Raw genomic sequence first — 21,784 nt, 5'->3', positions numbered from 1 at the left:
GTCATGAAAGCCATTAAGATTAATTACTCGTCGGGACTGAAGATACGCCCCTGGCTTGTCGTACCCTTCGTCATCAGGACGATCACTGGTCTAGATGTCATGAAGATGCACAGGGATGACGCCCCCCCGGGCAAGCTTGTTCAGGGTGTAGCGACGAGACTGGTCTATCTCTGCTACCTTGCCACTGAATATTATGATACAAAAGGCCAGTATAGCCCCTCATACAGTAGCCTCGCCGTTTCCCCGAAGAACAGGCTCCTGCCCAAAAAGATTAAGGGAGAGAAAACTCGAATTGATCTTTCTCGCGACATCTTTTAGTTTCTCTTTGCTGTTCAAACTTCCCCGATCGTCCCTCCCATTGACCTCCAATTTTGCGTCCGGGTATCTCGCCGACTGCCCTCCCTAACACCCTCCTCTTATACACAAGGAAGAGGGGTACCCTGCAAGTCCCTCACAGTATCAGCCTGCCACAGCCAGGACCATACACCAACCACCTCCGCGACTCGGTCGCCGGATTAAGCCACCAAGAGGCGAGATCGACCTGGCGGAGGTCATAGACAGGCAGAAACTACGATCAAAGGTTTCAGATCCTTCCTATCAACCCAAGAATCTATATACTGTTCCAACCACTAAAGACAAATAAGAGATAATCAAGCCAGCCGGCCAATTGCAATTACGGCCGCTGGCCAGTCAGCATCGACCCTTGATGACCTCAATGGCTAACTGGTATCTAGTTTCTCAGGCGCTCAATGCAGTCAGATCACCAATATGCATAACTCATCTAAACATAGCAATCCTGGTCAGCCCGGGCCTCCGGCGTCGTACAGCTCTCTATCGGAGCTCTCGAATCACTCGGCTCAATTGCACATGGTTCATGAGCGAGGCAGTACTGCATCAGGCTCCGCTCCGGAGTTTGAGCGTCAAATTGGAGGTCCTACCTGACAACCCGTCCCACCTCGGCGTGCGGTACGAGATATAAGTACTCGGTCTGCTTTCGATAGTTCCTACCTCTCTGCTTGCTGGAGGTGGTATGTGTATAGTAGTGTGATATGTCAAGATGCCTGCGAAACAACAACACCATTCACCGGAGGAGAGCCCGCCGAAGCAGGATCCTACGGAGCGAAGAAGGTTGCAGAATCGGTTGTCGCAGAGGAATCACCGTACGTTTGCATCTCTTTCTTCCCAGTTTTCCACATTGATTTATGTTATGATCGAGAGAGACTAACTTGAACGACTAGGGCGCAAGATTCGCGACCGCATAGCAAAACTGCAAGAACGAGTCATCGCCAGCGAGCTCCGAGCCGCTGCATCTTTGCATGGGTGGCACTCAACCCCGTGTATCCCTTACGAAGTCAAGCCTTCGCCATCGTCGTCAACTTCCTCTTCGGTGTCGCTCTCGCCGCCGTCCGGTTCCCCTCCTAATGAGCTTCAATTCCCGCAGCCTTCTTATAATGCTGGACTGAATACAGTCCCTCAACTTCCGATGCTCTCAACGGGATCTGGATATGATGACGCTGGCTCTGTTGGCCTGAGTATGAGTGGGAGCGGTGCGTCGAGCCCGAGCACTCTCGTTCCTCCAGATGTTGCCGCCGGTGCAGGTGCGAGTGCACTCTTGCCGAGTCAGAGCCAGGGCTTTGGCCTCGACACGATGGCCATTTGTGAGCAATGGGGGTTTCAGGGCTCTGTATATCTTGCTACTGGTACGTTCTCCTTATATAACAACTTTTCATCCCACCTTGAGTAATCAAACTGATGTCAAAGCTTCTGGACAGAAACATCCCTACCCCAAATCCTGCAAACGCTCGGCCCGTCCTCGAATGCAATCATTGTCTTCCCGAGCCCGGAATACACTGGAAGCTCTTTAGGGTATCCGACTCAAGGACCGCTTGATATGACGTGTCAATGTCAGGGGTTGGGATGGATGAGTTGTCCGTCGCACTCGATGGGGTAGATGAACGGAATGAGAAGCTCATATGATGGCCAGGCAGAACTTGTTTTTTGAGAGATAGATCTTTAGCCTCCGATGAGCCGATCTAGAGAGCTATCAATATGCACTGTGCTTACCCCTGCCAGTGCCGTTTTGGTCGCCCGATACGCCGTACACAATGTAATGTCCGCTGGTTAGCTCTTTAGAATAGTACTTATATGAAACCCTTCCCCCTTCTCTAATCCTCTTTGCCACATCTTGTTGTTGCTGGTGTAGCGGGCGTGTTTTCTGTTTTGGGAAGCCGCTTCAAATGACTGGACCTCTTCCACCTCTACGGCCTGTTGTTTTGCCTTATCACCACCAGAAATGACCAGGAAGTGACGATGGACTCCTCTATTGCTCAATCGCGAATGAGAATTTCTACTCCTATTCCATTCTTTTGACCAGAACCCTCTACGGATCGTTCAGCAGTACCTACCGACTATAGCTTTATCAGTGCCGCAAAAATTCCCACTCCGCCTTCTGAGGCTCAGTGTTTACAGCTGGACTCTAGCAAACTGCGGTGAGCTCGGGAACCTACCAAGTGTGCTAAGTTTCTGGGCGCTGCGACGCTAATCAATCAACAGAGAGCGATCAGCATCCAGCTTCCTGTGGTTCTAGCCACTTACAATGTCCCGACCATTCGAAGCGACAAAATGTGCCCTGGGCAGTTCTCTTGGCGTGCCTTGCATTTTGTCAACCAATCAGTCCTGAACATCTAGCCGCCGTCAGTAAGGCTGCCTGGGCGGGAGTGGCGATGGAGCTGGAAGTATCCAGTTTAGCCTCGTGGGGGCAAGGCTGCAAACACGACCCCGCCCTAGGGAGCCTCAACGAGCAAGCAAGACCTGAAGGATGGTTAGCCTAATGCGCTCGGTTCTCTACTTGTTGAGGTACTAGGTGTCGGCAGCTCCTACGAAAGCTGGGGCGCCGAATCAATTATGGACCTGTTTATGGACAGCTCTCTCCAGGAATGGAGATTGGAATCGACCTACGATTCGGACAAAAGTGGTCATGGTCGTCGAATCCACAGACGAGAGTCAGGAAATGAATGTTTGAGAGACTGTGGAATGCCTGGGAAATGGCTCTTCCGGCACAGTCTGGCAGGAGCGCCGTCTTTCCCCTGGAGAGCCCACCCCGAATACCTATACATTTCGGGCCGTGGAGCACCTTTATAAACAGCAATCAACTTCCTTGGAGATGTCAAGGAGGGAACTGGATGCTCTTACTACGTTTTCTGACTCCAGTCGTGTTGAGGTCGAGTAAGCGACATCAGCTTGCTAACCAATCGTAGTATATGCGTCATTTCGTGCAGTTCCTTGAATGGTTTGATGACTCGGAACGATTGTTCATTGCAATGGAATTCATGGAGTATGGCGATCTTCAGAAATACATCTCAGCGCGGTCCGCCCCTTTCCCTGAGCCAGAAGCCGCATTGATTATCGCTCAAGTTGCACGAGCGGCTTCGATTTATGCACCAGAAGGATTTCGTGCATCGAGATATCAAGCCCTTAGTATGTATACTTTTCAGGTTCGTGGCAATCCTGCAGGCTAATCTCACCTGATTACAGAACATTCTAGTCAGCTCTCCCGGACCAGACTGGCACGCCAAAGTCGCTGACTTCGGGATTACCAAAAGAATGGATAATACTGGGCTTATAACGCATGGTATCGCTTCACCTGGATATATGGCACCCGAGCCCTTTGGCAACACGTCCAACCAGTACACGGCTGCTGTAGACATGTGGGCGCTCGGGGACTGTGGCATACTCTTGACGAACATGTCATTCTCCCTTTCTTACTATTAGGGATTTGCGGGACTACGCGCGGGATCATAGGCATGGGATCCCTCTTCAACGCTTGGGTAAATCAAACGGATTCTGCATGAGCTTCGTACTGTGAGCATTGGCAGAGGTCCCCAAACGGCAATTCACGATTGCGCATGTGCTAGCTCATGACTGGCTACGTCAGGGGCTTGACTCATCGCGGTTGTAAGCATGGTACCTGCAGTGTATGACATAGCGGATGCGCTGACAATTTTTCAGGGACGAGTTGTCGACAAGCTCGGCACCCCGGAGCATGTCAGCGTCAAACATTTGGTCAGGGACATTTGGCAGCTGTGACTAATCCCCAGCAATTGCGGGCTCCTTTATCTACAATCCTTATTGCCCATACACCGGGACTGGCACCGTCAGTTGGCCCCTTTTATACTGATAGAGAGCCGGGCTCCCAAGAAAAGGTCGCATTGGAGATGGGAGGACCCAAGCTCGTCAAAGCTGGCCGCTAGCAGGAAAGAAACCCAGCAGCACCGCAAGACACAGCCTCTACTATACTCAGAGCCACGGCAAGTCTTGCCATAACATACCGAAAGCAGAAGAGGTATGATCGGGCAGTGATAACAGGTGAGGATGTGGTTAATCTCTGGCGAGAGACCTCTGGGAATACGCACCCAGGTACAATTGCGGCATTGTCAGAACTCGCAGACACGTATCGCGAGCAGGGAAATTATGAACAATTAGAGGCCACTCACAAGGAAATATTAGATCTACGCAAAGAGGTACTTGGGGACAAGCGTCCAGATACAATCCGGGCCATGGGTATCCTGTCTGCCACATACTTACACAAGGCGATTCCCGACAATCAGATACTACCAACAAGCAGATCTTGCAGTTTAACCGCCACTTGCTTGGTGACAAGCATCCAGATACAATCGAAGCCATGGCAAATCTGGCTACAGCATATATGGAACAAGGCAAGCTTGACAAAGCAGAGTCAACTTACCAAGACCTCTTCTTTCTCCAACGAGAAGCTTCAGGTGATGGGGAAAATCTGCATGCGGCCCGATGGTTGGAAGACCTTAGCAGGATACATTACAGGCAGGGCAGGGGTTTGGTTTCCACAGAGCCAAACGTCTGGGTCCAGAGTATGCTCCACCCAGCCCGCGCAAACAAGCTTGCTGATCTTTAAGGAATGGACTTGCTAACATGCTGCTCTAGTCGTGGCGGGACATAACTTCAACAAGCTGGGAGAAGTTCAAGGCGAAGAATGGGAAGATGTACTGCACTGACGACAACAGAAGAAGTATTGCTCTGGCCATGCCCGGGCCGACGGGTGGTGCTAGATAGCAATTGCATGATGCTAGAGCCACAAGACCGCCGAAGGAACTCAAATTCGTTGAATCGGCTTCTTGGATAATACAAGTCTTGCCTGAAGAACATACATAACATCGATTAGCTGGCCTTTTTGTTAGGGAATCGCCGTCAATGGGTTTCACTCTACTCAGCAACCTCAACAACCAACTTCGTACAACTCACCCCCTTTCGCAACAAGTCCAACCCAGCATTGGTAGCCCCCAGTCCCCTCCCCACAACCCTCACCTCCAGGCTCGGTCTGATAGCCCCCTTGACCAAATTCCTCCTCCCCCAGTTCCCCATCCAATACTGGAACTGCGCCAACCTCTCTTTCTCATCAGTAGACGGATTCAAAAATGTCGTCTTCACCCCATCGACCTCCTCCAATGTATCAGGAATAGGCGGCGCAGAGGCAATCGTACCCTTCGCCTTCCATTCATTATCCTGACTCGCAACGGGCAAGAAAGCCTTTAGCACACCCTGACACATCGCCACATCCCCCACGGCAAGAAAACAACAGCGAATAACCAACCCATCCTCCTTCGCAGCCTGAACAATCTCCTCGACAACATTTCTACCCCTATAATCAAACACCCGGTCCGCCCCAAGCGCCCGGATATACGCATGATTCGCCGCAGACGCAGTAGCGTATACAGCGCAGAAGGTAGAGTTGGACGATTGAGAGAGTAATCGCGCGCTCTGCACGCCCATACTACCCACGCTGGATGAGGCGCCCCAGATTAGGAGGGCTTGATCCTTCCCTCCCTTGTCCTCGCCTGCTACTTGTCCGGCTGTAGTCTCGGCTCTGAAGCGCGAAATCCCCATCGCATCCCAAGCAGATAAAGGAACTTGCATGGAGACAGGCAAGGTCGCCGCCTCGTTCCAGGTTATACCCATACCATCTGGGAGGGGTATCGCATGTTCCCACGGAACAAGACACATCCCCTGGAACGCGCCGTAGTCTGGAGTGCAGTGCTTGAAGACGTGGGCGGCGTAGGCTGCGACGCCGGTTCCTTGGTGGAAAATGGAAATGGGACCGGCAGCTTCATCTTTGTCTTCTCGTCCAGCCTCAGGAGTAGTGTTGTAGGCGGTGGGAACGTCCTTTCCAACCTGCACAACAACACCCGCAAGATCGAACCCGAGAACCGTTGGATAGGCAGAGGGTGGGATGAAGAGGCCCGTGTCGCGCATTATATGGTCTGCCGGGTTCAGGGCGATGGATTTTACGGCGATCAGCAGCTCACCGGGGCCTGGGGAGGGCGTTGGACGGGGCTTGATGGTTAGGGGGTGCCCCTTTGCGGGGAGAATCGCCGCGAGGTGTGTTTTTGTTGTTGCCATTTTGGTGTAGCTTGGCGTGGTGTTTCGGAGTTATTTTCTGTAGTGTATTTGGGGAGTATTGAAGTAGGCAAGTACTTTTGAAGTGTGTATGCGAATTCGAGTGGGAGGGTTATGTTTCGGAGCTTAGTGAATGAGCGCCCATCTTCTTGTGATTTTGACCAGGGCCCCGGGGCTCCTTTTATACCTCATCTTCCCAGCAAATTTGACCATCTCCCAGTGCGCATGCCCTGGCTCGTGAGCTGGAAAGCCTTTTGTAGATAGAATCCAGCCAATGACGGACATCTGCACCCGAGAGACGGTTAGCGTGCAAAGTGGATCGTCTGAACATGGTTAGGCGAAGACTACGTACCTACGTACCTGATCATTCTTGCACTCCCCTCAAAACTAGCAGCTGCGCAAAGCATCGAAACTCAAACCAAACTCGACATGACCTCGGATTGTCCGCAAAAGCTGCATGTGTGTGAGCGTAAGACTCGCGTCCGGCACCGGTCGAGGTTTGGCTGCCGAAATTGCAAGCTTCGAAAGCTCAAGGTGGGCAAGAGAACAGCACTCTGTGAATTATGTCTCTACAAGTATCACACCTGACCGACTAACTAGTGCGACGAAGTAAAACCACAATGCAGAAAGTGTCGTTTGTATGGGGTACTTTGTAATTTCATCTCGAATGTCCCCGATCTCCATCCCGTCGCCGCTTGCGCTGATACAAAGCCACTGGTGGTTCGAGGAAGGGGGCTCCAGTGTCGGCCCTCTCGGCCGCTCTCGAAGGCTGTCTGGACGTCCGATGCATCGGGATCTTACTATTACTTCTTGAACGCCAAGTGTCAAGATTTCATCACTCGGTACCTGGGCCGAAGTCTCATCACGCCGGACGATCCGAACATGGCCCAAGTCAACCGCAAGCTTCTGGAGCTAGCCTTTGCTGTATGTTCTACTTCAGACATCTATTCTGTTTTAGCTTGGCTAACATATGTATGGCTTATAGTGCCCATTCTTAATGCATGCCTCTCTAGCAGTGGCCCTTACATATGATCGCTATCTAAACGGGCTAGATAGTTCCTTTGGTGGTCGTCGCACTGCAGAAGAATGCTACCACTGGTCTCAAGCGACAATTCTCCTCAACAAGCGGCTGGCGAAGCCAATCGAAGAGGAAGACAAGGATCCAATATGGGGTACTGCCGCCGCGCTGGTCATACTTACCTTCTCGTCCCCCGCATCAGACCCACGTACACCCCAACAAGCCTGGCCTCTATCCTCATCCGCATCCCCATGCTCAGACTTGGACTTGGACTGGCTGCGCATGACAAAGGGGAAAATGGCCCTATGGCACATGCTTGACCCGCTGCGTCCGGGTAGCATTTTCTGCGTCATGGCGGATACCTTTGCTACGATGCGCTCGCCTTCGCCACGGTCCGGAATAGATGGCATACCCGACGCCATGGCGGCCATATGCAATTTAGACCACTCGTCTACACCAGAAACAAATCCATACTTCGAGGCCGCGCACGCCGTATCCGCTATATTGGACATCCCTGATAATAAAGTCACCCTTGGCCACACGCAACTCTTCACGCGGAGTATTCATGGTCATTTTGAAGACTTACTGCGCCGGCGAGATGCCATCGCACTTTTACTGCTTTATTTATGGTACCGTAAGGTGGGACGGTGCATCTGGTGGATTGAGCTTCGCGCTAGAGTGGAGTGTCCTTCTATTGAGTTGTTTCTGCGAAGGTACTATGGGAGGAATGGAGATGTACTGGCTTTTCTCCCGGGGGGGTGCGTTTGCGGAGAGCTGGAATTAGCCGGGTATTTGAACGCCTAATCGCGTGCTTTAAATCAGGCACCGCTAGGAAGGATTGCTGTGCCGGGTTTTATATACCTATTCGCGCTGGTGACCAGACTGTGAATCTCCATTCTATAGGGCTGGGCACGTCTAACGAGTGTTACCTCTCCCCTTGTGGCAAATGTAGACTGGTTGGGATAGGATAGACCTGGCTCCCCCGGAGAGGATGGCTATGACTACCCTGACGAGAGTGGCTTGCCACACTACAACGACTATAGTCAAGAAACCGCGATGGAGGACTATTTGAGCCTGTAGCGTGATCTACCACTCGGGATGTGGACAGCCGATGGAGAGCCGTACTTATACATAGAAAGCCCCCGCATTTAACCACCACTACAAACTCTGGGCAACCATAGTCTCGAATCCAACATGACATCTCCAGTCTACAGCCACCACTTTTCAATCGCTAACCTCCCGTATGGGGTTGCGTCTTCTCCAAACCATCCCCAACAATGCGCCACTCGCTTGGAGAACACCGTCATCTTCCTCGGCGCTCTGCAAGAGACCGGCTTCTTCGAAAGCGTCTCCTCCCTGCCAGATAATGTTTTCAAAAAGCCAACGTTGAACGAGTATGCCGCATTGCCAAAGGCTATTCACACCGACGTTCGCAACCACCTCCAATCCACCCTGCAGTCCGGCCTCGACGCTCTTCCCAAGCACGCTACAGCAGATATAAGAAACGTGAAATTACACCTGCCCATGTCAATCGCCGGATTCACAGGTACCGTCTCCCTACCGAAGTACATAGCTGGTCCTGAACCTAACGAACATAGACTTCTCCAACTCCCTAAACCACGTCCAAAACGCAGGAAGGGCAATCCTCAACGACCCCTCTCCACCACCCGGCTTCTTCCACTTCCCAATCGGCTATACAGGGCGCACATCCACGGTCGTTGTTTCCGGAACGCCCATCGCCAGACCGACCGGTCACTTCTATGACCGGACAAACCCGGTTCCAAAGACAGTCGTTTATGGTCCTTCGCGCGCGTTGGACTACGAGATGGAACTAGGTGTTGTTATTGGGAGGCCACGTCCGTGGGGGGACGGGAAGGGCGTTAGCGCCAAAGAGGCAGAAGAGTATATTTTTGGGTTTGTGATATTGAATGATTGGTCTGGTGAGATTTGCGTCTTCGCATAGATAGGTCACATAAACTGACAAAGATAGCCCGCGACATCCAAGGCCTCGAGATGGTTCCTCTCGGTCCATTAAACGGGAAGGCCTTTGGGACGACGATGTCGCCGTGGGTTGTTACGACAGACGCCCTGGCGCCGTTTAAAGTACCAGCCCCGGAACCGAGGGTTTCTCTTGCAGCGCATATGCAAGATCAGCAAGACGCAAATTATGATATCGTTATGAAGGCGGAAATACTCCATCCTGCGGCTAAAACCACCAACTCCTCGACCGAGGAGGGGAAAATAGCCTCGCATATCGCTACCGGTCCCGCCAGGGAACTCTTCTGGAGCCATAGACAAATGGTCGCGCATTCTACAAGCTGTGGATCGGACCTGCGCACTGGGGATTTACTTGGGACGGGAACGGTTAGTGGCTCCGTCGAAGGGTCGTATGGGTGTCTCTTGGAGAGCACGAAGGGCGGGAAGGAGAAGGTTAAACTTAGTGATGGGAGTGAGAGGGTTTACCTCCTTGATGGGGATGTAGTAAGGATGACTGCTCTTCTTGGAGATGAAGGCTCGGGAGTTGGGTTTGGGGAGTGTATTGGGGAGGTATTGCCAGCTCACACATAAGTCATAACTCAATAAATGAAATTATTTTCATTTCCATCCACGACAACATCCCATTAACTCCTTGATTCTCGATTACTGATGCCGATTACTGCTTATCCTGATACCCATGAATAACAACCTTGATCACACTCTCCTTCCCCTGCCTAACCAACTCAAACGCCTCCTCCGCCTGCTCAAAGGAAAACCGGTTCGTGATGAGTTTCTTGACGTCGATTTTGCCGCTGGCAATCAAGTCCACGGCAACAGGGTAGCACCCCGTTGTATACCGGATCGAGCCGCGGATCGTCAGGTCTCGGATACATGCTGTTGTTATGGGGAAGACGACGTTCTAGTGGACAGCCCACATATTAGCAGCAAGTCTCGTAGAGAGGTGTAAATGTGGATTGTTAGGGTTTCGGCGACATACCTCCTTCCCCATCCCCGCCTGGACATACGTGCCCCCCTTCTTGGTCAAATGCACGCCGGCCTGAATACAGCTCTGCGCGCCCGTCGCCTCAAGGACAACATCGGGCCCCTCGCCCAGCCCAAACTTCTCCTTGATCATCTTCGCCACAGTCTCACTCCACTCGACCTCTTCCACGTCCTCGGGTTTCTTAGGCGGAAGGAAAACCCCATCCGTCCCAAACGCCGTCGCAAAATCCAACCTACTCTGAGAGATATCCACACCAATGACCTTCTTCGCGGCGTACGCTTTACTAACAGCCTGGCAGAGGAGACCGATGGGCCCGCACCCGAAGACAACGACTGTCTGGTTGGGGCGGACATTGCCGACTTTTGTGATTTGAACCGCGACGGCCACGGGTTCCACCATGGCGCCTTCTTCGAGGTCCATGTGGTAGGGCAGGGGGTAGCAGAAATCGGATTGCGTGATGTAGTACTTGCTCAAGGTTCCGTCGTGGGGTGGCGTTGCGGCAAAGACGGTGTCTGGACAGAGGTTGTAGCTTCCTGAGCGGCAATAGTCGCAGCTGTATATCCCCAGTCAACATTAGCCCTCACCCATACCCCCAACAACAGCTCCTCAAGTCCAGGATTGAAGGGGTTACGCACTGTCTACAAGGAACCCCCGGCTCAACAGCAACCTTCATCCCCACCTTCAAATTCCTCACAGCCTCCCCAACCTCCGTAACAATCCCAGACGACTCATGACCAAGGACAATCGGTGACTCTAAGATGAAATCGCCGATCCGGCCGCGCTGCCAGTAGTGCACGTCGCTGCCGCAGATTCCGGTATGCGCGATTTGAATGCGCACGTCGTAGGGGTCTTTTAGCTGGGGAATGGGGCGGTCTTCGAAAGTTACGTCTTTTATGGCGCGGAGGACGAAGGACGGGTTTGTTTCCTGTTTTGAGGGTTGGAAGCTGGAATTGATTGGGGATGGTGGGTGTTGGGGTCTTACGGCCATTTTGGGTGTATATGGTTGCGGAAGATGGGTATGGATCGGGATGAGGAGGAGGGGGAGAAAATAAATGTATGGTCAAGAATGTTACAAGGGGGTGTACTTCCTATATGGCCGGTCAAGCTACCTACAACCAACCTTTTTTTTTTTTTTTCTCCCTGAACAAAATGAAAGTCAAGAGCATACTCCGCGACTTGGACTCCGATAGCTACAGCTGTACCCCTCCCCGTTCGGCATACAACGTCACAGCTGCTGCTGATCGGGCCCGGCTCACAGGCGGACGCCCCACCCCGTTGGAGATGAGGAGCTGGCCCAGGTACGTTGAAAACATTATCTGGTCATCTGATGGCGCGCAGGATACGTGTCGCGCACGAATGATGCATTCTGCTAGGAAGTGGCTGGAGTTTGTCCGGTCGTGGCATGACACGCCTTTGAGGGGTAGGTGGTGGCACCAGTGGAAGGGTTTCGTGAGAGACACCCCTCAGACGCTCAACGCTCCTACAGACAGTGCTTTACAAGGTACAAAGTGCCACGAGCGAGGACCATATTGACATGATAGAGGTATATAGAACTAATCCTATCTATACCCTAAGATCGCCCGTCTCCCTCTCACTCCCAACGACAACATCCACCCCTCTAACCAATCTCTCCCTAACAAGCACCCCATTGAGATAATCATTCCTGTCAACCCGTCTGAACCCGTCTTCCAGCGTCTTCTCAATCCCAGCCGCAACATGTCTTTTCGCAAGCCGTTCCCTCGCCTCAGCAAGATCAACATCCACAAAAACCCGGCAGTCCACGAGCCCGGCTATATCGCGCCACTCGGGCTCATCTAGGAGGAGGTAGTTGCCCTCGATAATCAATATCGATGTATCATTGTCGATTCTTAGTCCATTCGCGATGGGGTCTTTTGTCGCGTGGTCGAATGTCGGCGCGTAGATCTCTTCTTCTTCCCCTTCGTTATTGCTATGTGATGATGGCGTGTCTGCCCAGGCCCGTAACCTCTTCGTAAAGGCAACAAAGGCAGAGACATCAAATGTCCACGGCGCGCCTCTTCGAATATATGCCTCTTCTCGTTTCGCATCTGGGAAGGAATCAAGTGTACTCCGGGGAAGGTGGAACCCGTCCATTGAGAGGACCGTAGCCTTCAGCTTCGTGCTTCCATTCCCAGTTTCGAGAGAGTCTGTTTGTTCGTCTGATGCTTGTCGGGCACGGTTTATTTGTGCTGCGACGGCTACTGCGAGCGTTGTCTTTCCTGAGCCGGGCGCGCCGGCGATCGCGACGAGGTAGCGGGGTTTTGGGTGCGTTGAGGCGAGGGATGGGAGGGTTGTTGCGAGGGTGTCCATTTCTCTAGTTGTGCTTTAGTCGATGGTATCTAGGCAGGGTCTTAGAACTTACTCGATTTATTCCTATAAGTTCTCGGGACTTATAGGATGCTCCCTATCTCTAGCTACCTTAGGTCAACCGCAGGGTACGCAGGAAATGGCGAAAGGTATAAACTTGAACCCCTGCAGTGTCTGGATTAATCAGCATGGGGAAGAGCTTCGGACTGCTGTCTGACATATAATAATGATATGATAATGAACTGCGGCCTCAAAATCGTGGGAGAGTGAATGGATTATTGAGTGGGAACTCTAGAAGCCCACGGGGTTGCCTGATTGTGACGCCTGCAGTGCAACAGTGCATACATGCTCTTTCCGAGTACCCTGACCACAGACCGGGCATCTTCGCGCGGTCTAAAAATATTTGGCGAAATGTCAGCGTGCATAAGAGTTTCAACGGAGCTTTAGGCTCAGACCCATGTCCGAAACGCCATACAGAGTACTCAGCGGCCTCAATCGCCCGTCCCGGACGACCCCCTCCGTCTACGGCACATCGCCCCCGGAAAGCTGCAGCTGCACATCCCCACCACGATATCACACTCCCTACTGATCTCGGCGGGGTTGCGATAGCCCTTATCACGAGATCAACTAGTTACTGTCCAAAAAAGCTCCTGATTGTTCAGAGTCCCGGTGTTTCCTTCAACTTTTTCCAAACCACAATTTCTTCTACCTACGTACATACACTCTCCGGAAACCCTAACAAAATGGTCCTCCACCAGCCCCAGAACCAGCATGTCACCAAGGCTTTCAACCTCAGCGGCAAGGTCGCAGTTGTTACAGGTACGGGTCGCAAGAAGAAGAAGAAGAAGAAGAAGAAGAAGAAGAAGAAGAAGAAGAAGAAGAAGAAGAAAATATAATATTGGAAATGAGTTGAATCGAAATCTAACAGTTACCAGGAGGAGCCCGCGGCATCGGCCTCGAGGTCTCGCGCGGGCTCGCAGAGGCCGGAGCTGATGTACTTACTTACCAACTCCAATCCATCCCTCAACTTCAACTCCGCACTACTAACAAGAGGAATGTACCAGATCGCGATAATCTACAACACATCCTCCACAGCCAACACAACAGCGTCCGAAATTGCTGCGACAAACAAGATCCGCGCGCGCGCCTACCAAGCCAACGTCTCCGACAAACCTGCCATCGAGAGCGCAATCAACCAGATAAAGACAGACTTCGGACGGATCGACATCGTGATTATCAACAGTGGAATTGCGTCCTCTGTCCCGGCGGAGGAGTATACGGTTGGCGAATGGCGGTCTATCATGGACGTTAACCTTGATGGCGCGTTTTATACCGCACAGGCGGCGGCGAAGGCATTCAAGGAGCAGAAGATGACAAAGGGGAATATTGTGTTCACGGCGAGTGTGAGTGCAGGATTAGTTAATGTGCCGCAGAAGCAGGCTGCTGTATGTTTTCCCCTCCCCGCTCTATCTTTGCTAGTTTTGTTGTTTTGCTGCGTTCTGTTGCGCTTACGGAGCGGGGCTCGATCCTTAAGACGTGAAGTTTGCGCTAATGGTTCATATTATATAGTATAACGCCTCCAAAGCAGCCGTCGTGCAACTGGCAAAATGCCTCTCTGTCGAATGGGTTGATATCTGTCGCGTCAACTGCATCAGTCCGGGCTTCATTGCGACGGAAATCCTGGACCACCATCCGAAAGAGTGGAGGGAGAAGTGGTTCGATATGATTCCTGCTAAGAGGATGGCGCAGACGTATGAACTTAAGGGGGTAAGTACATCACCAACAACTTCCAAAGCACGCTCCATGTGGAATGGGATTATATCTAGGTAAATTCGTGCTAACTGATGGTTACTTCCAGGCGTATGTCTTCGCGGCTTCAGACGCATCGAGTTACATGACTGGGGCGGATATTACTATTGATGGGGGTTATACTCTGCCTTAGATAGATCTCAGTTATTGAAATGTCGTGAATATATAGATTCTCGTCAATCGTCTTTTCCAGTGCAGGTAGGGCCAGAGTCAGAGTAAGTCACTGCATCGGCAACCGACTCATAAACTCCATAATCGTACTTTCCTGAATGACCGAGTCCAAGCCATGCCCATACCCAGCCCCCATCCCGTTCGACCCATCAACCCCCCAGCTTCCTACCCCAACGTCCAACGTCGGCCACATTAGCGGATAAAGGTTGGCCAGCTGCGTCTGCGGCGACTCCTCTGTCGGTCGTGCCCATCCAACGCCCTGCCCTTCCCCAATGTTAACTCCTTCCTCATCCCTATCATCAAACCCCACCGGCGGCGGCTTCAAATACTCCCCACAAAGCCTCTCAATAACACCAAGACACCTCGTCGCGGTACTGTTAAGCGCACACATCAACTCCAAAACCTCAACGGCACTGAGAACCTGCTCGCGCCAGGACGTTGCGAGGTGTGACTGTGGGTCATTCCGTAGACATATTACGGGGATCAGGACCGCCTGGAAGAGGAAGTAGAGCGCGTACCAACACGCCATCATGTTTCTGTTCCCGGGCGCAGACCAGTAGGTTGATATTAGCGTTACTGCTTCGGTGGACGTTGTTAGGCACCGGTTTATAGCTTCACTTGTGTCCGCTGGGACGTCAATAGAGCCCTGCGCTGTAGGGTTTCGTTGAGCGCGAGACATAAGCTGCCCCACTAAGAAGGGTCTATACATGAGAATGCGAAAATTCCTGTACCGCCAGCGAAGAATCGCATGCGCTAGAGCGAATTTCGGGTGTTGCGGCGCTGATTCGGAAAAGTAGGGTGGGAGGTCGTTTAACCACCCGGTTATAAACTGGTCGTCTAGCTGGAGGAGTTCCACGGCGGGCGGGAGCGGGTGTGAGATGATCTTGCTGTAGATGTGGGATGTTGCCAGGTGAAACTTTGCTTGGGCTAGCAGGTGTGTATAGATTGTGCTCTCTTGGGCTGGCGGTGGAAGGGTGCGGGTTTGGGATGTTATGTCCTGCAACCATATTAGTCTACCGTAATGGGCCTGGGATAGGGTGGTGAGAGAGGGGGGGAAGGGAACATACACTATCATGCGCATTAACAGGCAAACACACATCAACCCCCTGGACAGGAAAATCCAACGGGCGAGAAAAGGTAATCATGGCCCCAACATCAAAGATATAAAGACCATACCAAACCCTCCTCCGCATCTCCAGCGTTAGAAGAGACGCATCCCAGCTCGGAAACTCCTTATGCAGACCAATCCCCATCGCGACGCGGCGGGCAAGGCCCATGTAGTTGTACCCGCTATTCGGCTTATTCCGTTTCTGGAGGTAATTCGAGATAAGCGTCAGTGCCTGCACGAGGACAAGGTTCCCGGTCTCCAGTACATCAATTGAGAGTCGCTCCTTGGCTGCGTCGAAGAGCGCCAAGTCGATATCCGTCGTCTGGGTTGACGAGGTGAAGACCCCCAGGGCGGCGATGACGAAGAGCAGAACTTGCCATGCATTTCCGATTCTGGATCCCGACGGCCGCGGGATTATTTCCATGAATTGGGCGCGGAAGGTCGCTTCGTGCACGATTGGGTAGGAAGCGTGGTAAAGGCTGAAGTAGGCGTCTATGAAGGGCTCTAGTTGTGACATGGAGGTTAGGGCGAAGGGGATGCTTTGCCGGCAACCGTGGCCGTTACCTTGGCCTTGATAGTCTTGTTCCTGTCCAGACTCATATGCGGCGCTTGTCGGGCCATCTGCACGCGTTTCTGTTAGGCGGAGGAGGGCTGCCCCAGATGCCGAGCCTACGATAGTTAGCCACAGTACTGTACTCGGGTGTATGATGGTTATACCTAGGTAACCACCCTCATTCGACCGGCTGGTCAAACTGGCCATCCCATCAACAAACTTGTCTCCACCCGCCCGCTCATCCCATTCAAAGTTGCTACTGCTTGGTGGCGTCTCGAGCGAAAAGGCCGTCGTGCCACCAACAGAGCGCGACTCCGAGGCTGGTCGCGGCCCAGGGCCAACGGGGCCCACTAAAGTCGAGCCAGTGCTGGCCCTAGCCCGGTGATGGCCTTGACCGTCTAGGGACGGCGTAGGAAGAGGTATGGCATGGCCACGGCTGTCCTGTCTGGGGATTGGACCCACTTGGTGAGACGATGAGCCGTTGCCATTAATATTGTGCAGTGGCTGTAGCGGAGGTTGGTGATTAGGCTGGCGCTGATGCTGATGCTGGGCCTGGGGCTGGAGGTCCGGTGCAGATGCCTGCTCATTCCCATGAATATTTCCACGGGCATGATTCCTCGCGTTATAATTATACGACTCCGTCGAGCCGAGATGGCCATGATCGCCTTCATGCCCCTCTCCGGGCATAAACCTCGCCAGCAGGGCCTTCGTCCGCGCAAGCTCACTCTCCACCTGGGACAGGTACGTCCTGGTCAAGGGCGTCCGGCTAGACTTCTCATACGTACAGACCCGGGCGAACTTGCCGCACAGACGACATACTGGGATCGTTCTGTCGCATTTCGACTTGCGCCGGCGACATTCTCGGCAGGCTTGGTCCGCTGTGCGGGTGGCTATATCCGAGTCGGCGTTGGGGTCGGGGTCTGGCGTGCGATGGCGGGGAGGCTGGCCAGTTTCAGTTTGCATGCCTATCATTGCCTACTCCCTAGTGTTCGGCATTCGGAATACAGGATCGCCGCAACGATGGTGTAGTGAGAGAGTCAGCTAACAGCATCGATTAATCAAGGAAAGACGTTGCAATGCAGTCCAGGCTGGGCAGCTCCTCCTCCCCGGTTCTCCACACTGCGGTGACGTGATCGGACTTGCCCCGATTTACATTCAAAGTACTGTTGTAGGATTCTACTGACAGTAGTAATGATTTTGGCAGTTAGGCTAATTCCGTGATAGTGGACATGTAGGAATGAGTGATGTTGATAAGGAGGAAGGAAGATCTAGAGAATTGGTGTTTTCAAGCGGTTGTAGTCCCTTCGCTCGTTCCCTAACAGTACTTTTCATACCATTCTACTTACACTCTATCCATTGTACTAAACCCTGAAATCAAATTCTTTCTCTATACTGATAACTAGATCACCGACAAGTATACCCCCCATCAACAACAACATCCGACCCCGTGGTATAAGTACTCGCGTCACTAGCAAGGTAAAGATAAACGCCCTTCAACTCCCTCGGATCCGCGTCCCGCCGCAGCGGCGTAAGACTATACCACGCCTCCTTCATCTCAAACGGACAGTCGCCGGAGATTGGCGTGTCGATATACCCCGGGCTCACGCTGTTCACGCGCGCGAAACCGGCCCATTCGACCGCGAGGGATTTCGCTAGGTGGATTACGCCGGCTTTGCAGGCGTTGTAGCAGGCCTGTTTAACATTCATTCATTAGTCACAGTCTTATTTCTTAGGGGGCGCGTTCGATGATAGTTGGGGGCGTACTTGTTGCTGAGGTACATTCGCCGCATGCCCGCTCATACTCGCGGTGAAGATGAGATTGCCGTGCCCCTGCTTCCGGAAGATTTCGCCCGCCACGCGCGCGCAATAGTACGCGCCGGAAAAGTCCACGTCGACGACCTTTTGCCAGTCTTCAATTTTATCGTCTAGACCACCAGCCTTGGATGGGATTCCCGCGTTGGCAATCATGACATTGAGCCCGCCGAAATCGTTTACCACGGCGTTTGTGGCTGCTTGGACCTACTCATGCACATCCGTACATTAGCACAAAAGTAAAGCACTAGAGAATCATGTTGGCGGCATACCTCCTCAAAATTCTGCACAGACACCTTATAAGCCCTCGCTCGAACCCCAAAGTCCTTCTCCAACGTTGCGGCCTGCTTATCAGCGGGCGAGGAGTTATACCACAGGGCAATGTCTGCGCCGGCTTCAGCGAGGGCGCGTGCGACTTCGTAGCCGATTCCGCCGGATCCGCCGGTGATGATTACGACTTTGCCATGCATGTCGAACATCTCGAAGACGCTGTCTGGGAGGGTTGGGGTTGGCCATTTGATGCTTTGTTTGGTCATTTTGGTGGTTGAATAAATAAGATGCGAGGGAGTTGTTTGTGTGGTGGGTGGTTAAAGGGAGGAATGGGAGGAGGATTGAATGGAAAGGTGCAGAGTGAGGGAGTAGAATTGTAGAGAATCAGCTTTTGAAAGCTTTTTTGGAGATAGAGCTGGAAGAATCATTGCCTTCTTAAGGACTACATTGTGCTTGCAAGGTGCTTGTTCGCTGTCCCCGTCGCGTCGCCTGCAGGCCGTAGCCCGCAACCCTAGCCCGTGCCCGCGACGGCTACGGGGGTCAGTGAGCCAGAGGGCAAAACTCCGGACCGTCAACACCAGTTCTATCCATATGGAGTCCGCCCTGTGCAGACGGTCATCCAACATTGCCAGCCTACTGGTGTAGGTAATGCTAAGCAACGGACCCGTTTAACCAAACGCCCAGCGGCCCCGCAACCCCGTCGACGGACAACAACTCCCGCTCGATCGTCGTCGGGGGTACTCCGGAGTCGCGACTAGGGCTTCACAGACTCGCATTCGCTGGGGCGCATTCCCCGTGGGGGAAGAGACCCACCAGTCACGCCACGGATGAAGCCTGAAACTGGGGAGATTATGGTCATTGAGCCGGGGGCGTCGGCTGACTGACTCGGCTGGGGCTGTCTCGAATCTGGTTTTGGTCGGGGTAGGATTGAATCATAGCTGGAGTCGTTGGATGGTGGCTGAGTTGCTGGACATACTGGTCGGTCTGGCCACGACTTGAAAGTGAGGGATTTAGATCGCTCGGCTCAGGTCGGGGTCCTTCTTTTCACATCTCTTGACTTGACTCTACTCTGGAGTAGGGACTTGTATATAAGAGCTGGCTCTCTCCACGTGGTGTACTGTACCGTTGTAACCCCTATCCAGTGGACCGTCCCCAGGCATACCAATCCAGACATTCCAGACATTCCAGACATCGCCATCGCCATGAAAGACCAGGACATCGTCGGCGAGGCCCTAGCCTCTGTCCTCCCCCAACACAACAAATCATGGCTTCAGATCCCTCACCTCCTGAAGTTAAACTTCATTCTCATGATCCCTCTCATGTCCTCTGCTGTGGCGGGCTATGATGGTATATCCCTCCCTACCCCTATCTACCTCCCCCCCCACCGGAACCCAAGTCCAAGCCCAAGCCAACATACTGATGGCCCCAGGCTCCCTAATGAACGGTCTCCAATCAATCTCGCATTGGAAAACCTACTTCGACAACCCCACCGGCTCAATCCTCGGCGTCGTCAACGCCGCCCAATCAATCGGGAGCGTGATTTCCCTCCCCGTAGTCGGCATGCTCTCCGACAAGATCGGGCGGCGGTGGACGCTCCTCAGCGGTGCAATCGTGATCATCATAGCGTCGATAATTCAAGCCGCAAGTGTGCAATACGGCATGTTTGTTTTCTCGCGCGTCCTGGTGGGGATCGGATCTATGCTTGTTGTGCAGCCGAGTCCGATGCTTATTACAGAGTTGGCGTATCCGACGCATAGGGGGAAGTATACTTGGTATATCCTATACACCCATCCAATTCACTCTATGGTATGGAGAAGGTTAGGGTTGAGTGAGCTAATATGTTGGCTTGTTTGTGTGCAGTGCCTTCTGGACAATGTACTACCTCGGCGCGATCCTCGCCTCCTGGACCTGCTACGGCACCCAGAAACACCTGAGCTCAAACTGGACGTGGCGCGTGCCGTCGATCGTCCAGGCTGGCTTTCCCCTCGTGCAGGTTTGCCTCTTCTGGGCTGTGCCTGAGTCGCCGAGGTATGCCCCCTCCCTTAGGCACATATCCCAACCTCCACTCCAACCCACCCCCTCAACAATCCATACATACTCATTGTGATGGTAATGATGCAGATGGCTTGTCGCCAAAAACCGCCCCGAAGAAGCCCGCTCCCTACTCGCAACGCACCACACAGACGGCGAAGCCACGCACCCTCTCATCGAATTCGAAATGGCGGAGATAGTCCGCACCATCGAGCTTGAGGACCGCGCACAGGAAACCGGGTGGAGTGCGCTTGTCAAGACGCCTGGAAACAGAAAGAGGACGTTTATTGCGGTCTGTGTGGGGGCCTTTGCGCAGTGGAATGTTTGTCTCACCTCTCTATACCCTATCTTTGCTAGATTAGGTCGAAATGTATGGGGTGGAACTGTGAGTGCTGGTGCTAATTGTGTTGTGTGTACCTAGGGTGTGGCTGTCGTCTCCTACTACCTAACCCTAGTCCTCGACACCGTCGGCATAACATCAACCGACACGCAAACGCTCATAAACGGCCTCCTCCAAATCTTCAACTTCATCGCGGCCCTCGGGTCCGCAATGCTCGTCGACCGACTCGGCCGGCGCACGCTCTTCCTCTGGTCTGCCGCAGGCATGCTGGTGAGCTTCATAATCTGGACCGCATGCTCCGCGCTCTTCGACATCACCCAAAATCCCCCTTTGGGCCACACAGTCATAGCTTTCGTGTTTATTTTCTACTTCCACTATGACATTGCATATACACCGTTACTTATGGGGTATCCGACTGAGATATTCCCGTACAGTACAAGATCAAAGGGGCTAACGGTGGAATTATTGTCCGTATACAGCTCGCTGATTATATTGGCGTTTGTGAACCCGATTGCTCTGGGGAATATTGGGTGGCGGTATTATATTTTCTTTTGCTGTTTCGATGTTCTGGTCCTCTTGGTGACGTTTTTTGCTTTTCCGGAGACGAAGGGATATTCCCTAGAAGAGATTGCGGAGGTTTTTGATGGGCCTGGTGTGGTGAGTTCGAGGGATGTTTTTGGGAGTAAGGGGGAGATGGGGGTTAAGGCGAGTGCAGAGCATTCCGAGCATGTTTAGTTTTCTCTTTCGTTGTCGTTGAGCTTTTGATATACCCTTTTTAAGTTTGTGATGTCGAGGTGTTTGTTTGTATGTTAGGGCTACGGCTACTTCGGTGCTCAGTGAATCTGTTTAGTAACCAACTCCATTCATATATTCCATGTCATATTCCATGCAAAAGGCCGCCAGAACCGTCCATGCATGACTATAAAATCAAATTCACG

General features: G+C 52.7%; 9 protein-coding genes across 9 annotated transcripts; 5 read left to right on the top strand and 4 right to left on the bottom strand.

Moving 5' to 3' along the window:
* Positions 1–1,057: 1,057 nt before the first annotated feature.
* xanC (transcription factor xanC) lies at positions 1,058–3,771 on the top strand (the record flags this gene model as incomplete). Its single annotated transcript, XM_073761917.1, has 4 exons — positions 1,058–1,160; positions 1,239–1,684; positions 3,258–3,477; positions 3,545–3,771. 4 exons carry the CDS (start codon positions 1,058–1,060, stop codon positions 3,769–3,771), a joined length of 996 nt encoding a protein of 331 aa, XP_073616589.1.
* Positions 3,772–5,092: 1,321 nt separating this feature from the next.
* BDV17DRAFT_54956 (zinc-binding alcohol dehydrogenase family protein) lies at positions 5,093–6,569 on the bottom strand. Its single transcript, XM_073764764.1, has one exon. The coding sequence runs from the start codon at positions 6,430–6,432 to the stop codon at positions 5,239–5,241; it is 1,194 nt and encodes a 397-aa protein (XP_073616588.1). The 5' UTR covers positions 6,433–6,569; the 3' UTR covers positions 5,093–5,238.
* A 282-nt stretch (positions 6,570–6,851) lies between these two features.
* BDV17DRAFT_260892 (Zn(II)2Cys6 transcription factor domain-containing protein) lies at positions 6,852–8,328 on the top strand. The gene is made up of 3 exons (XM_073757600.1): positions 6,852–6,963; positions 7,030–7,353; positions 7,415–8,328. Exons 1-3 carry the CDS (start codon positions 6,859–6,861, stop codon positions 8,249–8,251), a joined length of 1,266 nt encoding a protein of 421 aa, XP_073616587.1. The 5' UTR covers positions 6,852–6,858; the 3' UTR covers positions 8,252–8,328.
* A 313-nt stretch (positions 8,329–8,641) lies between these two features.
* Positions 8,642–10,015, top strand: BDV17DRAFT_290456 (fumarylacetoacetate hydrolase family protein; the record flags this gene model as incomplete). The annotated part of the gene is made up of 3 exons (XM_073761916.1): positions 8,642–8,993; positions 9,046–9,387; positions 9,438–10,015. The coding sequence occupies 3 exons, from the start codon at positions 8,642–8,644 to the stop codon at positions 10,013–10,015; spliced, it is 1,272 nt and encodes a 423-aa protein (XP_073616586.1).
* An 85-nt stretch (positions 10,016–10,100) lies between these two features.
* Positions 10,101–12,755, bottom strand: BDV17DRAFT_281214 (uncharacterized protein; the record flags this gene model as incomplete). Its single annotated transcript, XM_073759989.1, has 4 exons — positions 10,101–10,343; positions 10,422–10,980; positions 11,063–11,352; positions 12,030–12,755. The coding sequence occupies 4 exons, from the start codon at positions 12,753–12,755 to the stop codon at positions 10,101–10,103; spliced, it is 1,818 nt and encodes a 605-aa protein (XP_073616585.1).
* Positions 12,756–13,125: 370 nt separating this feature from the next.
* Positions 13,126–14,716, top strand: BDV17DRAFT_54808 (SDR family oxidoreductase). Its single transcript, XM_073764762.1, has 5 exons — positions 13,126–13,571; positions 13,688–13,746; positions 13,817–14,197; positions 14,322–14,519; positions 14,611–14,716. The coding sequence occupies exons 1-5, from the start codon at positions 13,496–13,498 to the stop codon at positions 14,692–14,694; spliced, it is 798 nt and encodes a 265-aa protein (XP_073616584.1). The 5' UTR covers positions 13,126–13,495; the 3' UTR covers positions 14,695–14,716.
* A 65-nt stretch (positions 14,717–14,781) lies between these two features.
* BDV17DRAFT_297946 (transcription factor domain-containing protein) lies at positions 14,782–17,365 on the bottom strand (the record flags this gene model as incomplete). The annotated part of the gene is made up of 6 exons (XM_073763589.1): positions 14,782–14,826; positions 14,902–14,991; positions 15,043–15,729; positions 15,800–16,509; positions 16,558–16,854; positions 16,999–17,365. The coding sequence occupies 6 exons, from the start codon at positions 17,363–17,365 to the stop codon at positions 14,782–14,784; spliced, it is 2,196 nt and encodes a 731-aa protein (XP_073616583.1).
* A 432-nt stretch (positions 17,366–17,797) lies between these two features.
* Positions 17,798–18,741, bottom strand: BDV17DRAFT_281211 (uncharacterized protein; the record flags this gene model as incomplete). Its single annotated transcript, XM_073759988.1, has 3 exons — positions 17,798–18,085; positions 18,158–18,412; positions 18,478–18,741. The coding sequence occupies 3 exons, from the start codon at positions 18,739–18,741 to the stop codon at positions 17,798–17,800; spliced, it is 807 nt and encodes a 268-aa protein (XP_073616582.1).
* An 861-nt stretch (positions 18,742–19,602) lies between these two features.
* BDV17DRAFT_297944 (general substrate transporter) lies at positions 19,603–21,688 on the top strand. The gene is made up of 5 exons (XM_073763588.1): positions 19,603–19,822; positions 19,905–20,247; positions 20,336–20,503; positions 20,597–20,828; positions 20,928–21,688. Exons 1-5 carry the CDS (start codon positions 19,678–19,680, stop codon positions 21,579–21,581), a joined length of 1,542 nt encoding a protein of 513 aa, XP_073616581.1. The 5' UTR covers positions 19,603–19,677; the 3' UTR covers positions 21,582–21,688.
* Positions 21,689–21,784: the final 96 nt, after the last annotated feature.

Source organism: Aspergillus undulatus (genome assembly GCF_047715775.1).
Source record: "Aspergillus undulatus strain CBS 261.88 unplaced genomic scaffold BDV17scaffold_18, whole genome shotgun sequence".
NCBI classification, from domain to species: Eukaryota; Fungi; Ascomycota; class Eurotiomycetes; order Eurotiales; family Aspergillaceae; genus Aspergillus; species Aspergillus undulatus.
This window is presented reverse-complemented; position numbering and strand designations above follow the sequence as displayed.